The sequence below is a fragment of the Furipterus horrens genome, unplaced genomic scaffold, assembly GCF_987537825.1.
Source record: "Furipterus horrens unplaced genomic scaffold, mFurHor1.1.pri manual_scaffold_4, whole genome shotgun sequence".
Lineage (NCBI taxonomy): Eukaryota > Metazoa > Chordata > Mammalia > Chiroptera > Furipteridae > Furipterus > Furipterus horrens.
The window spans coordinates 39,280,737-39,295,790 of NW_028327174.1; the positions used below are offsets into that span (position 1 = coordinate 39,280,737).

General features: G+C 33.6%; 1 protein-coding gene across 1 annotated transcript in view; it reads right to left on the reverse strand.

Moving 5' to 3' along the window:
* IPO8 (importin 8) overlaps positions 1-15,054 on the reverse strand; it is a 51,463-nt gene that overhangs the window by 21,377 nt on the left and 15,032 nt on the right. The window contains exons 7-16 of the mRNA XM_090272971.1: positions 14,918-15,012; positions 14,212-14,296; positions 11,808-11,942; positions 10,376-10,475; positions 6,681-6,757; positions 6,291-6,407; positions 5,761-5,850; positions 4,215-4,380; positions 3,065-3,225; positions 2,168-2,293 (exon numbers count right to left, since the gene is read on the reverse strand). Of these exons, the coding sequence (XP_090129097.1) occupies positions 2,168-2,293; positions 3,065-3,225; positions 4,215-4,380; positions 5,761-5,850; positions 6,291-6,407; positions 6,681-6,757; positions 10,376-10,475; positions 11,808-11,942; positions 14,212-14,296; positions 14,918-15,012 (1,152 nt within the window). The remainder of the gene's footprint in view (positions 1-2,167; positions 2,294-3,064; positions 3,226-4,214; positions 4,381-5,760; positions 5,851-6,290; positions 6,408-6,680; positions 6,758-10,375; positions 10,476-11,807; positions 11,943-14,211; positions 14,297-14,917; positions 15,013-15,054) is intronic.

The window sequence follows — 15,054 nt, forward strand, 5'->3', positions numbered from 1 at the left end:
GAGGAACTGAGTGAGAAGGTGAAATGTCACTAAATACCTTTCACACCTATGCATTTTCAACATGTTTGTACTAGTTTTTAAATAAGAAAAAATTAAAATCCACTATAGGTTATGTTTTTCATGTATGTATCCTATTTCAACTTTCACAAGTATTCTTTTAATATTCAGCTCAAACAGCTGTCTTAAAGTAATCCAAAATTTCCCAGTTTAAAAATATGTTAATATATTTAAAACCATTAAGTGAAACTACATATGCTTAGAAAGTCTGTTTTTAGACAATTTAACTGTGCTCTTCACACATTATTTGTACATGGATTCATACACATGTGATTTTCCCTTTTGAGAAAATACTGTTTTCAAAGTTTGCTTTTAACAAACTAAAATTTAAAATCATGGGACAGGCGATCAGAAAACTATATTCCAGTCCTTGTTTTGCCCTTAATTATCTATGACAGCAATTTTCAACTGGTGTGCCGCAAGAATTTTTAAAACATGCAATACCTCACTATTTAGTCAGGGGCACTGACCTCTTTCCCTCAGAATGTCAAATAAAAAAAAGACAATAGCCAATGCAACAATAGCCATCCAGTGTGAATGAATCAAAATTACACCTATTTTTTTGTCATATTGCCAAAAAATATATTTTTTTGGTATGCTGCCAAATTTTAGTAATTAGCTTATGTGTGGCATGAGGGGAAAAGGTTGAAAATCACTAATCTATGACCTTGCAGAAGCCATTTAGCCAAAGGCTTTAAATTGTTTTCATCTATAAGTAAGGAAGCTGGATTTGATTAGTGCTCTCAGTTTTAACCCTTGTCTCCCTTGTTAAGCACAGTAAGGTCACATGCTTCTTTAACTTTACTTGAAATGCAAAATAAATTTAATATCAAGAGTATAAAAATTAAAATTAAAATAAAAAATGCTCTTTTGTTATCAAAATAATCCTGCCACTCATTCTACTACTGCCCATCCTCCACACACACACACCTGGGAAAACTAGGTGAGATGATTTCTCAGGTCTCTTCGAATTTAAAATACAAGTTCTACATATAAGGTGAAAGAATTATCCTCCAATATACTGTTATAATTTAATTTAGAACACTTCACGGTTCCCAAGAAGGTTATACAGTTTCAAAAGGATACAAAACTAAAATAAAATAATGAATACAGACATGAAATTCACAGTAAGCCTTTTAAGTGAAAGAAGGCCTGCTCAGGAGAAGAATGTATCAAACGGTTTTTAAGGATTTGGTAATCTTGCACTGCTTTGTTATAAACACAGGATATATCAAAAGCCACGATGTTGAACAATGCTATTTAAAGAACCGGCACCTGCTTCCTAAGTCCTCCGTGGTATAAAACAAGAGCTGTCTCCTCATTGCCAAACGAGTCAACTTGAGCTCATGAAAGGAAAGAACACAAATCTAATTTGAATTAAAGAACGGTTATGTGATACTTGGGAAGAAGAGCAGCAGGTTTTCGGTGGGGCTAAATTGATACATTATCAGAATGATTTGACTGCAAACCCAAAACTTGGTGCCATGAACACGTCTCTTGATACGACCCGACCCTTGTTTTCCACTTCTGCAAAAGGACGCTACCATCACCTGCTCCATCTAACTCATGGTGATGTGGGTAAGATTCTATCAACTAATGGATGTGAAAGGACTGGATGACTATACGCACAATTCTTATCTCAAAATTGTTCTGGAATTCAGTTTAGGAAAAACTATATTTTAAGCTCATCTTCCCTTCCATGCTCACAATATTTGTTATATCAAAATTTTGTTCTATTATTTAATATTTGCCACTGTGACTGAATGGCTATCACTCTCTACCATCAAGACTAGACTATGGATTCCAGAAGGGAAAGCTCATGTCTTATTCAATTTGGTATTCCCTAAAAACCTAGCCTGGCACATAGCAGGTGTGATGTACTGAACTTAGTTCAGATCAGCACAAAAGGATATAGTATAAACTTTATAATCATATGTAATATTTCCCCTCAATCATTTTAACATATCTTTAAAATTTGAAGATAATTTTTAAATTTAGCAACATAACTCAGTTATCAATTTAAAGGTAAGACTTTAAAATTTGTGCCCACTGACCATATAAATTTCAGTTAATTTTACTATAATGACAAAATAAAACAAAGAAATCCCACCTCTTTATGATCTTCAACAACTGTCAAGATGGTATCAATGGTATGTAAAATTCCCATGGCCATTACTGTTTTGTCTTCAACTTCTTCATATTCATCACTTTGAAGAACTTTGCCAAATATCTCTGCCTATGAAAATAATATAAACACATTCAACAATCAGTACCATTATACCCACTCCTCATTATTATAAGTGAGCAAAGAGCAGTGTCATACACATAAATGTCAGCAAAGTTATGCACTTTGCCGAGTGATCAATGATAGAACCTGTTATATTTTAAATATAGCCATTTTTCCCTTATCTAGTCACTGGAGTGGAATATACATTATAGCTAACATTTAACTTCTAGTTATCACTAAACAAATAAATCTAAAATCTAGAAAAACTGAAATCTAGCACTACTCAAATGAAAAATTCGATAGGAGGTTTAGAAGACAAAGTCAAGAAATCACCTAGAAAAAGAAACAAAAAGAACAGACATGGAAGACAGGACAGAAAGACAAGGAAATCAGAAACTCAGTCCTGGCTCAATGTTCTGCATCAGAACTATAGGACAGAAAAAATAGCAGGGAAAACTTCATAAAGGAAGTAATACAAGAAATTGCTTAAAACTGAAGAAAATGAGTATCATGATTTAAAGCTCAGAAAGTGAAAATTTAGAAGGCTCACATTAAGGTAAATCATGAAATCTCAGAATATCACAGATTAAAGGAGACCATCTTAAATGTCATTAGATTTAAACCTAATTAAATATAGAAATTAACTGTCAACATTAGAAGAGCAAATATTTTTATATTAACATTACGGTTATACATAAAAGTGAACTCTGAATTTTGGAGTTTATTTAATTAATTCAAGGCTTTTATATCAAAAAAACACAAAGCTTTTCCCAGTCTTACCAATTGTTGGGTCATATCAACAGCAATTGAGGCTACTTCTTGACTGTATTCACATATCATCTTCTGGATAACATTAGTTACATCATCATTTTCTGTCTCTATAACAACATGCAACAGCTCCTGCATAATGGGCCTCACATGTGGCTTCATATATTCCTTAGCTAATGCAATAAAACAAACAAAATTACTAAAAACTTAGCCATTCACAAGTGATTAAAAGAATTAACTTGTTCACAAGGTAAAGTTACACAGGGTAATCTAGATAGACACTTGCTCTCTGGTGAATAAGTTACAATGCTATACCAAAATAATCTTCATCACCATATCAATATTCTCGTGAGTAACATAGAGACAATCAGTCCTACACAGGAAAGAACTGTTCTGCCCAAAATGCCAATAGCCCCCACTGAGAAATTTAAATTACACATCTGTTCTGTCATCACCAAGACACAAGTATAAAAAACCATGTACATAAAACTATGCCCAACACTGATGTTGCCCATTCCCCGCCCCACCTCGTCTCTACCCAGCCTCCACTCCACATATCCTTACACAATATTTAGACCTCCACTAAAACATTGTTGAATGGAGATAAACTGGGTTCATGTTGACTTTCAAAGGTTTATCTGAACTTTGAACAGAATATTCTTCTAAAATAAAACGAATGAGGTATCTGTGTTATCACTCACTAGAAATAGTAGTTGCTCCTTTCAGAAGTGGCAAAACCACAGACTCCTATGGCTGAAAGCAATCTTGAAGCCTTCCAGCCCAACCCCCTAAATTTAGACATATGGCTATGTAAGCCTTGACAAATCACATGCCTTGCCCAGGTTTATACGTCAAATTAGTAGCACAATCAAAACTAGACACCAGGTCTCTTAATTCCCAGTCTATCATAATGCCCAACAATTACCAACTTGTTCCATAATCTAAAATTTTTCTGGAAACCAGTTAAAAGGAACTCCTAAAAAGGTCGAGAATAGATTCTTATTAAATTCTGAGGGGGCAAAAGCTGAGAAATCCAAACCCTAAATCTTAAGATGTATAGAATCATCCTTCTTAGGGAAGCAATTAAACAAAACTATTTGAGAAGATCATGTCCAAAAACAAACAAACAAACCAACCTCCTACAAGGTATTTTTGGCTTTACCTTGTATCTGGTTAGAAATTAATGACTGAAGAGCAAGGGCAGCTTCAACTTTGACAGGCATCTCCTTATCTTCAATCAGACTCTTCTTTGCTAGTTCAACTGCATTCCTTAGATTGAGCTCATTGTGAAATTTCAAAGAACTGAATGCATGAAGTACCCAACAGGACTATGTTACAAGAAAGTAAACAGGAAACTATTACGATTATGGCATTCTGTAATAATGTCATGCATAACTTACTATGTAAATTACCATTAATTCTACCAAGTCCTATTTGTTTTTTGGAGGGTAGCATATAAGCCCTAGTTGCTAACTTCTGGATTCCAGTCATTTTATTAAAAATAAAAAAGGAAGTTTGATTACTCCTAAATTACCTATATGAAATAGCATTTTTCACAGGAAAAAAACAGAGCCAAATTTAAGTGTCTATAAAAAAATTTAAAAATAAAGTCCCCCTTATTTCAAATATAAATTCTAGCCCCTATGCTCAAATTGGCTTCAAGTTTGTGAGCGATTTGTTGAAAAATTAATAAATTCAGAGAGCATGCCTAAAAAAAAAGTCGTTTATGCTTTTAATATTATGACCCATAACTAATTTATTATTTAATATGTAAAAGCTACCACAAACCAATGTCTGACATTCATTTACCAGCCTCTACAGCAAACAAATGAAACATTACTTTCCCTTACACTATAACAAACTTCCTTTTTTCATTCACGTAAGGTATGAAGAATTTTAAACCCTGTCTATATTACCAAATTTTAAACTATTAGACCACAGAACCACATTTTACTTTTTAAAAATTCTCTATGTGCATAAAATACAATCAACAGTAATTAATTTGAATTACTAAAAACTTTTATCAAGAGAATTACAATTCATAATACTCTCAAAGATAGCAGCTTACCTATAAAAATACTTGAGTGTGCTCGACATCGCTAATCTACATTTGCCCAAATATTTCTCCAATGATAATTATCTTCTGTTTATAACATGCTTTCGAATGTATAAGGCGCTAATAATATATGCTGTTTAGCAAGAAATTTTTTGTGTTGATGAAGCTGATATTTTATTGATATAAATACCATATATAAAATATAGTGCTTCTAGAATACACAGAACACAAATAAGCTTACATGGATTATTATTTTCTCCAATTTACTAAGGCATATCTACCTAACATACTAGAAATCATAATCAAGTTTTTAGCGAAACTAGGACTCCATGCTGTTTTGGACACTGAATATTCATTCGTGTACAAATTTACATTGTACTACTGCTGTAGTGTAACACCATCCCTCTCTCACTGCATGTTTGGCATAAGCAGGAAGTGAGGGTAGGGTGAAAAATGAAAACAGAGGGAATTAAAATCCATATGTAAATCCCTTTATTTACTAGTTTGTTCTTTATTCACCTTGTATGACCATAAGAGACACTCTGATTTCAATTCACCTTAATATGTGTCAATTTATCCAAAAATATTTAGTTCAATAAATATCTTACAAATGAACATTTTAAGATACATACTGAAAATATGGAAAACTTACTCTAGCTCGAAGATATCCCAGGTTAGACAATATTAATGGAAATACATGATTCTGCAGCAACAATTCCATTTGGTCCTTGAATAAACTCTTCTGTTAGGAAATAAAACCAAATTTCAACTTATCAATGTCTTTTTCATATGTAAAAGTCACATTCTAATAAAGTATGTTTATTATGACTTACACTTAACATACTTCTATCTACAATTTTGTAAAATTACTTCACCTACATATTGCATGTTTTGAAATGAGACAAAAATAGTACCTTAAATATAATTTGATACTGACCAATTTTTGTAGAAATAAATAGTCATTCCATGTTCTTTTTTTATATAGCATCAGTTTCATAGTGAAACACTGACAAAAAAGTCAAATGTGCCTTTTAACTAAAGAAACAGGTGACAGAAAAAATATTTACAGTCAACTCAATTATGCAGAAGCAGTCACTAGTTTTAAATTATCCATAACTTTCATGTCCTTTCATTTGCCTGTGCTTCACAGTTTTAAGTAAATTAAATTTTAAACAAGTTAACCTTCAATAAAATATCAGCTAGGGAACCAATCACATGCAGGGCTCCATCTTTCTTCCTAGGGTCAAAGTTTGGGTCTGTTAGGATTTGATAACAGAATGCCATCATTTTTGGCAACACCTAAAGAAATAGAAGAATTGATTTTAGTCTACATTACCTTTCATTGTATTATTATAATATTATATACAATGCACAAATTTTCAAAAGTAAAGCTTCTTTATTGTGTTTTATCAAGCAATTATAATTAAGAAAACAAAGTAACACTTTACATTTACTAGGGCAGGGAAGTATTCTTAAAAGTGACAGATTATAACTAATAATACAATTTTTCAAATACTAGGGTTATATTAAAGTATCAAATCAACACATGATTTAAAAAGAATAATTATGTACCTCTTTTCTTTTCTTTGCAGCAGTATATAAGAGAGTCTGGGCTGCTATGGTAGGAGAAGCATAATCTTCAAAAATATCTAAGATTTTAAAAGGTTAAACCATGTTACTAAATATACAATTACTTTCTATAGGTTTTAAACCTAATTAATCACTATCCCAAAACCAAGAAATAAAACAGTCCACATATGACACTGGTTGACAGCATTAAAAAAGTTAAGGATATATCAGTGTTTTCATGCACAAAAGTATCAAACTCTAGCGGTTGTCTTTTTAAACAATCATATTTTTAAAAGCAATACATTTTAGGTGTATCTGTTTCACTGAGGACAGGAAAAGTGTTGTATCTCTAGCAAAAAACAGTAAATATTTATTTAGTGCTTACTATGTGCCAGGCACTGTTCCAGGCTCAGGGGCCACAAAGATCAAACAAAAAGGGTTCATGGAGTTTACAAGGTGAGAGTCAGAAACATTATACACACACACATATAATAGGTCAGGCTAAGAACAAATGTACAACTGGGCATAGAGAAACAGAGTGAGAGAGTATGGGGTGCTAGTTTAAATAGGGTGTCAGGGAAAGCAAAGCCTCTCCAATTTTCCTGTAAGTTGACACGTAAGCAGAAATTGAATGAAAGAGGGAGAAATCTCTACATGGAAATCTAAACATAAAGTCTCCAAGCAAAGGAAACAGCAAGTGTGACAGTCTTGAGGTACTGCTAGGATAGCGCTCAGCTCTGTCAACAGGTAAGTTCAGCGGGTATTCAGTGGGTATTTGTTGAATACATATGGGTGTAAAAAAAATCACTTAATTACATGAAAACTTCAGAACAGGCAGTATTGTTTAAGAATATGCAAACTTGAGAAGTATCTGATATATACATATTTAAATATAAAAATACCAAATCTAAGTTTTGCCTCAAAATATAAAACACAAACATAATAATACTAATAACTAACATTTATTGAGTACTTACTCTCTGCCAGGCACTATACCAAGATTTTTACCAACGTGTGTGCAACAGTATTCTACACTATGCTGTTAATGCAATTAGTTATGTGTATTATCCATCCCACTCAACCTATCTAGCACTATTACCATCCCCTACTTTATAGCCAAAAACTATGCATCCCAGAGAGGTTAAGTAACTTGCCCTCAGTCCCCCAAGTAAGTGACCAAGCCAGTATTCACACCCAGGCCACCTTAACCTCAAAGCCTAAGCTCTTGTACTTATTACCACATCTAAAAACTTTGTTATTAATATTAGTCAATACATTTAGATAGGAATGTTTTGTTCATATAAATAACTGCAAGTGACAAAAATATAAAAATAAAACTGATGTCATAATTGTCCTTCCCTAAATATATTATTCAAAAGTAAAATATACATATCAAAAATAGCCACTGCACTTCCACAGACTTGAGTTACCCATGTTCTCTTTTAACCAACAAAATGTAAATTCTGTCAACACTCACAGCACTTATTTTATTTCTAAAAACAGATACTATCTTATTTGATATGAAGAATAAGTGAAATAATGGTAGCTTTATGAAAGCTAAACAATTACTCTGACATTACAAAAAACACAGATATCACAGAAAAGCTAAACATTAAAAGAATGCATTGAAAAAAACAGAAAGACATATGAAAAGATGCTTAACATCACTAATCATCAGAGAAATGCAAATTAAAACCACAATGAGATATCACCTTATACCAGTGAGAATGGCTATCATGAACAAGCATATGGAGAAAGGGGAACCTCTCTGCACTGTTGGTGGGAATGCAAATTGGTGCAGCCACTGTGGAAAGCAATGTGGAAGTACCTCAAAAAATTAAGAATGGATCTGCCTTTTGATCCAGCGATCCCACTTCTGAGACTATATCCAAAGGAACCGAAAACACTAATGCGAAAGAACATAAGCACGCCTATGTTCACTGCAGCGTTATTTACAATTGTCAAGACATGGAAGCAGCTCAAGTGTTCATCAGTAAATGACTGGATAAAACAACTATGGGACATTTACACAATGGAATACTACTCAGCCATAAAAAAAGAAGAAAATTTTACCTTTGTGAGAGCATGGATGGACCAGGAGAACATTATGCTAAGTGAATAAGCCAATCAGAGAAAGACAAATACCATATGATTTCACTCATATGTGGAATCTAATGAACAAACTGAACTAACACGCAAAACAGAGACAGACTCATAGACAAGAGAGCAGGATGACAGCTATGGGGGTGAGAGTTAGGGGGTGGAGGGATTGAGCACAAAGAAAAAAGAACTCATGGACATGGACAACAGTGTGGGGATTGCAAGGGGAGGGGGCGTAGAGTGGATAAATGGTCATGGAAAATAATACAAGAAAAAGAAATGACAGAAGATTGGCTAATCACTCTGCTCCAAGAAAACAAAGGCACTAGAAGGTGAAAAATCATGCCCATGTGTAACAGTTTTTAAAAGGAAAAGGTAGCTCTGGCTGGTGTGGCTCAATGGATTGAGCACCAGCCTGTGAACCAAAGGGTCCCTGGTTCGATTCCCAGTCATAGCCCATGCCTGTGTTGCAGGCCAGGTTACCAGCTGGGGGTGCATGAGAAGCAACCAAACATTGATGTTTCTCTCCATCTCTTTCTCTGTCCCCTCCCCTCTCTCTAAAAATAAATTTAAAAAATTTTTTAAAGAAAAGGTAGAATGGGGCAGATGAAGCAGATGGTAAATACCATTTCTCATTCATTTGCTTCTCCTCTACTTTGTGTCCAAGAGAAGAGGCATTCCTCACTTACTGAATCCAGTAATACTAACAGAAAGTACTTTAAAGCAATCTAGCATTTCCAACAGCAGGCTTTACTCAAGTAGCCAGACACCTGGCCCAACAAGGGAAAGCACTGTGTTGTCACAGCACTGTCAGCATGCCGTGGGCAGTGCTAGTTTTATCAATCATTTATTTCAACATTTATTGAAGACATACTAGGGCCAAACACTAGTAGAGGAATGCAGAGATGTAGAAAGAATGGAGAATGCAAAATAAAGCAAATAAGTAAGATAAAGCCCCTGCCCTCAGATAGCTCTAAGTCTTGGAAGAAATAGAGGTATACAAATAACATTTTGCTATGTTAAGTGCCTGAGTATTCCTTGAAGCAATTAATTCAAGCTGCAGATAAAAGGGAATGAATTCAGGCAATCTACACAGTTCAACACCTTCCAGGAAAATCCAAACTAAAAGAACCCTCCCCCCTCCACACAATGGGGACACTGTAGGCAATCTCATTCCCTTGTGGAATAGTTACTCTCTAGGATAAAGAGGAAAACTAAATTGGGGTGCTCCTGAAATATGCAGAAATCCAAAGGATCTCCCAGACTGAGCACAACCCAGTCTATTTATGGGTATCCCAAAAGGCACAGAAAGGGATGGTCCCTGCAGATCAGCGTCACAACAGAAAAAGTTACAGATGGTTCCATGACTGCTTCAGCACCCATAAGAGGGATAAATAAAGTGGCTTTTCATCTCTCATACACAGAGACTCAAGTTCACTAGTTCAAAAGAACACCGAACTCTCATGAGTTTCAAAGATTATCATGCAAAGTAGAACTTTGGGGATTTAACAAAGTAATAAAATCTGCTTAAAATACAAACTTAGCTATAATATTTTACATATCCAGGAACTAATGAGGAATAAAATAATCTCAATTACCAAATTTCATTCTTATGTACTCATATGGGTCTTCCTGCCACAGCTCTTCATCCTCATCTTTATAACACATCACAGAAAAAATCACATCTTCAGAGATATGCTATGAAGGAAAAAAACAACAAGTGGGTATAGGCTATCCAAATTTGGGGAACACTAATAATGTACTTACTGACTGCCTTTATAATGTTAGTTTTCCAGTGGCTAAGGTGAGAACAGGAAAGTAAGAGCCTAGGGTGGGGGCAGGGGGGGTGAGAGGGTGGGTCAAACATAAGATTGATTTTGAATAATAACTGATTAAAGATATAGAGAAAAAGATTAATGTAAATGCTATTCTTTGAAGGAACAGAAAGGATAATAAAGTTTTACTAACAAATCAGTATTAAACATACCTTGACTTTTTAAGGAAGTGAAATAAATATCAAGCGAAGGTTATATTATTATATTTCTTTTTGTGAACAGTTATACATTTCCATTTTGGTCCTAAATGTCAACCTATCAATAATATTAAACATTTTTTTCTTCTTCCGTTTTCAAAAACCTTATTTCCTACTCTACAAATGCAGGTTTCAAGGCAGGGGGGGGTACCATATCTGTATGTACACTGCTGCTAATGCTCTACTAAGCCCTTTTGGTCTCCAACAATTACATGTGTGAAAATAGAATCATCTCTTCAATAAATTAAATATTTCTAAGAGAAAAAACTCAGCCTAAGGATCAGAGTTTTCTTATTCCTACATTACAGCCATGTAAAATTAAGGCCAAAGGCATCAAGTAGAAAAAAAAAAATACTATCATGGTTCACCCTTACTTTACAGTAACACAGTAAATAAAATGAAATCAGTATCTATTTACTGCAAAGAAATGATCCCTCTTTGATCAAGGAGATTAGACAAATACTAAGATATCCACAGGAAAAAATGTAAATGATACCATATTTCTTAAGACCTGTAATAAGGTAACACTAAACAAATTCTACCCTGGACACCAAAGACAAAGACAAAGAAGTTATTCTTTCCTTTTTAGATACCATCTTAGAGATTACAGAATTTAAGAATTTACAGTTTAAGAGGAAAAACAAATCAGTTCCTAACATCATCGAATTACTCAAAAATTATCTGCATGCAAATAAGAATTTATTTATTAATGACCGATCACTTTTCATTATCATTTGTTATTTAATTAAATAACAATGTGGAATTCTCTCTTTACAAAAAACAATTAAGCAAGATCAACTGAATCTAAGTCTTCCAACTCATAAAACTTGAAGTTCTCACTCTTCTCAAATTTCCAAGCCCTTCAAATAAGATATATTTGTAATTATTAATGGAAATAAAAATACATTCAATATAAAATATGAAATTAGTAACACACACTCTGTCTACAAATCAAATTGAACCAGAAAATATTTAGAGACCTGCTCCCTGACACTAACCTGTATGTGTGGCTTCATCTGCTTCCATGTTACAGAATGAACCACCCCTTGGTTGAGATAGTTGAATGCTTGCTGAAGAACACGAGGGGCTACATACTCTTTCTGTCTATATTGGTCTAAAATTTTTAGTAATACCTATAGGAAAACAGGAAGAGAAAATATAAGAGAACATGTACAATTTTAAAGTTAAGGGGAGGGGCATTTTAGGCATGACATAAAACCCAGAATGCATAAAGACTAATATGTTTTTAAGGAAGTCAATACTTTGTGAGAAAGCTCATGGAAGTTTTAATTATTAGCTACATCCATATTATATTGAAATGGTGTCTCACTGTAATTTCCAGCCATTTGTCCTACTTCTAATCTGTGGACCTACTCAGAGTAAGTCTACACTCTATTCCACATACTAACTCTTCAAATAAATTAACACTCTTGTTAAAACAACAACAGAATTGACTAAATGAACATTGAAAACAACCATACAGCAAGAGTCACCACAGACATACTTTAGTATTTGATAAAATTGCATTTCAAACTGGAATAGAAACTATAAGTTATCCAAAAATAATCAGTTGTATCAATAGTACAACTGATTAGGCCTCTGAAAAAAAATGAAGTTGGTTCCCTAACTAAACTTCATCCCAAAATAAATTTCAGATAAGGATACATTTCAACAACAAAAGAAATGAAAGCATAAAATTCCTAGAAGAAAATATGGAAGAATTTTATTTTAGAATCTCAGACCTCAGAAAGTCTATTGGAAGTTATTTTTTTAAAAGACTGATTTTTAAAAAGAGAGATTATTTATAAGGAAGGAACCATGCCCAAAGCAGCCATGGCTGTTCCAAGGACCCTTGGTCAGAGGTAGCACAATGAAGTCCAAGTTTTCTAATTTCTAGTCTCTAGATCTCTTCACTATAGCAACCTGGTAAATAAACTGGTGAATAAATAAAAAGTGTTCTTTCAAAACATGTACAAAATTTATAAATTCAGAAAATAAACTCAGTTCAAGTTATATAAAATTCAGGTTTATAAAATTTGTCAGAAGTCCTACAATGGCTGAAAACCTATGCAGTTTTCAGCAATGCAGGCTAAAAATGGATGTTACTGAACAAGGTTGCTACCAATACAGTGTGGCTCATACAAAGCAAAGGTGGTGGGAGATAAGATATAAGAATAAAGAAGAGAACAGTTTTTGATAAGAAAACTATTTTTAAAGACTAGAAATATGCACCTTAAATAACTAAGGTGCAAATAGTTTAGGACATGGTTGCAATGACATGAACTTTAAATGTACGTGTGCATATACTCTACTGAGTATATGCAAAAACTCTACTGAACACACTTGAAGAAGGCATCAACTTTAGGAAGCCTAATGGGTTTAAGAGCAGCGGAAAGAGCAGAAGACAAAGCTGACTAGCTTCCTGAGTACACTAGTATTCACAATGAACTGCTAAACAGATAATTTTACTCATTATTCACTAATTTTCCCTATAGATTGTTTCAAGGGACAACAAAATAATCTGAGAAAATTACAGCCATAGCTTTCCTGAACCGTTGCAAGGTACTTTTTAGAAATGATAATCCACAAAATGATGCTAGACAAATTGATAATCTATAAAAGGAAGTTTTCCATCTCAGATGACAGGTTTGACTATTAATTTATATTATTTACAATAAAGATTACTATGCCTAAATTTATAAAAACCTAGAAATACACGCCTTTTACTATGTCTGAGCAATCATTGCTTCTTCCATATGGTCTTGATACTTGATACAGAAAGTACTATATAGTCATTAAATCTTATTTGCTGAAATATAAACAAAAATATCATGATTCAAATGGCAATATAGATCAACCAATCTTCATGTTCACTTATCCTTCATAGTTTTTAAATATAATTCTCAAGAACTCCTAATTTTTACTGTATAAAATGGTTCCCAAACTTCCATAAAAAAATGAAGACATTCTCAGCTGAAAGTCTTAACTTCTGAGTGCAACTCTTCTTGAAACAGATCAATTTGTATTTCATTAACTCTTACTAAAACAACCCTTGGAACAAAGAGGTAAGCCTCAAGGAAACAGGAGGTAAGAAACTCATAAGAGGTCAGAGAGTTTACAGAAGAATCCAATCTACTAACGGTCACTGCTATACCAGTATCAACAAACTTAAAAGGTTTGAATCTATCTTCTAGGAGTCAGGAAGGACACTTCTTGTAGTAGCTGCCCTAGGCCACCTGGTTCTAAAACTGATTGCACTGTATTAAATTCCCAGAGCTGCCGGTTCATCCCCTATAAATATGTAGCATATTAATAGTTTGTAATCTACTTTTAAATAGACAGAAATGATTTAGCTACTATCAGTAGTAACCATCTCTCTATTTAAAAAGCAAAGTTTATTACCTGCTGAATTCCCACCGCATAGGTTTTCAAAAAGAATTCAGAAAATTCAAAATATTCTTTTGTGACATTTCCTGGGCTTCCATATCTTAAAACACAAAGAGAAAATGTTTAAATACCATAAATTTTTTAAACAACCATGTTCACTAGCTTAAAACAGTCCCTTGTTGAAAAATATATTCTATTGGAGGAGAAAACTAACACTTTCCCTATTTTTCAGAAGCCCTCAAATGAAATCATGATGAACTGGACTTTGACTCTCGGTCATACTTAATATTTCAGACAGAAACTTCTACCTAATTAACAAAGATCTCCTAAAGGGGAAATATGACAAATAAAAATATATCCAACATTTTTTTTCAATAAATGCTGCTGTAATTAAATTTGACTAAGTTTCCTGTGGAGCTGAATGGCCAAGCACCTTCTTGTACAATTCCTGAACATTTCCAATAAGCTAAACAATGTCATTTCTCCATTCTTTTTATACAAAAAATAGAAAGATTCAGAGAAAACCTAGCACCTCATTATGATCTCTTCAAAGTCAATGATCATAATTAAGCCTGCTTTAAAACAGAGGGTGACTTTTTGCTCTCTATGGCACTAAAGACAAAAGCCATATACTGTGGACAATCACGAGACATATCCAATTTTATTATATCCAATGCTGAAATACTGACCATAAGATCATAAATCTAATAAACAGAATTACCGTTCAAAAAGACGAGCTACAATATGCAGTGCCCACTTCTTACACTTCCACCAGACTAGTTCTGGTCTATCATCCTCATCAATTTGCAGAGTCTCCTAAAAGGACGAAAACACACAAATTAAATTTCTGCATAATAA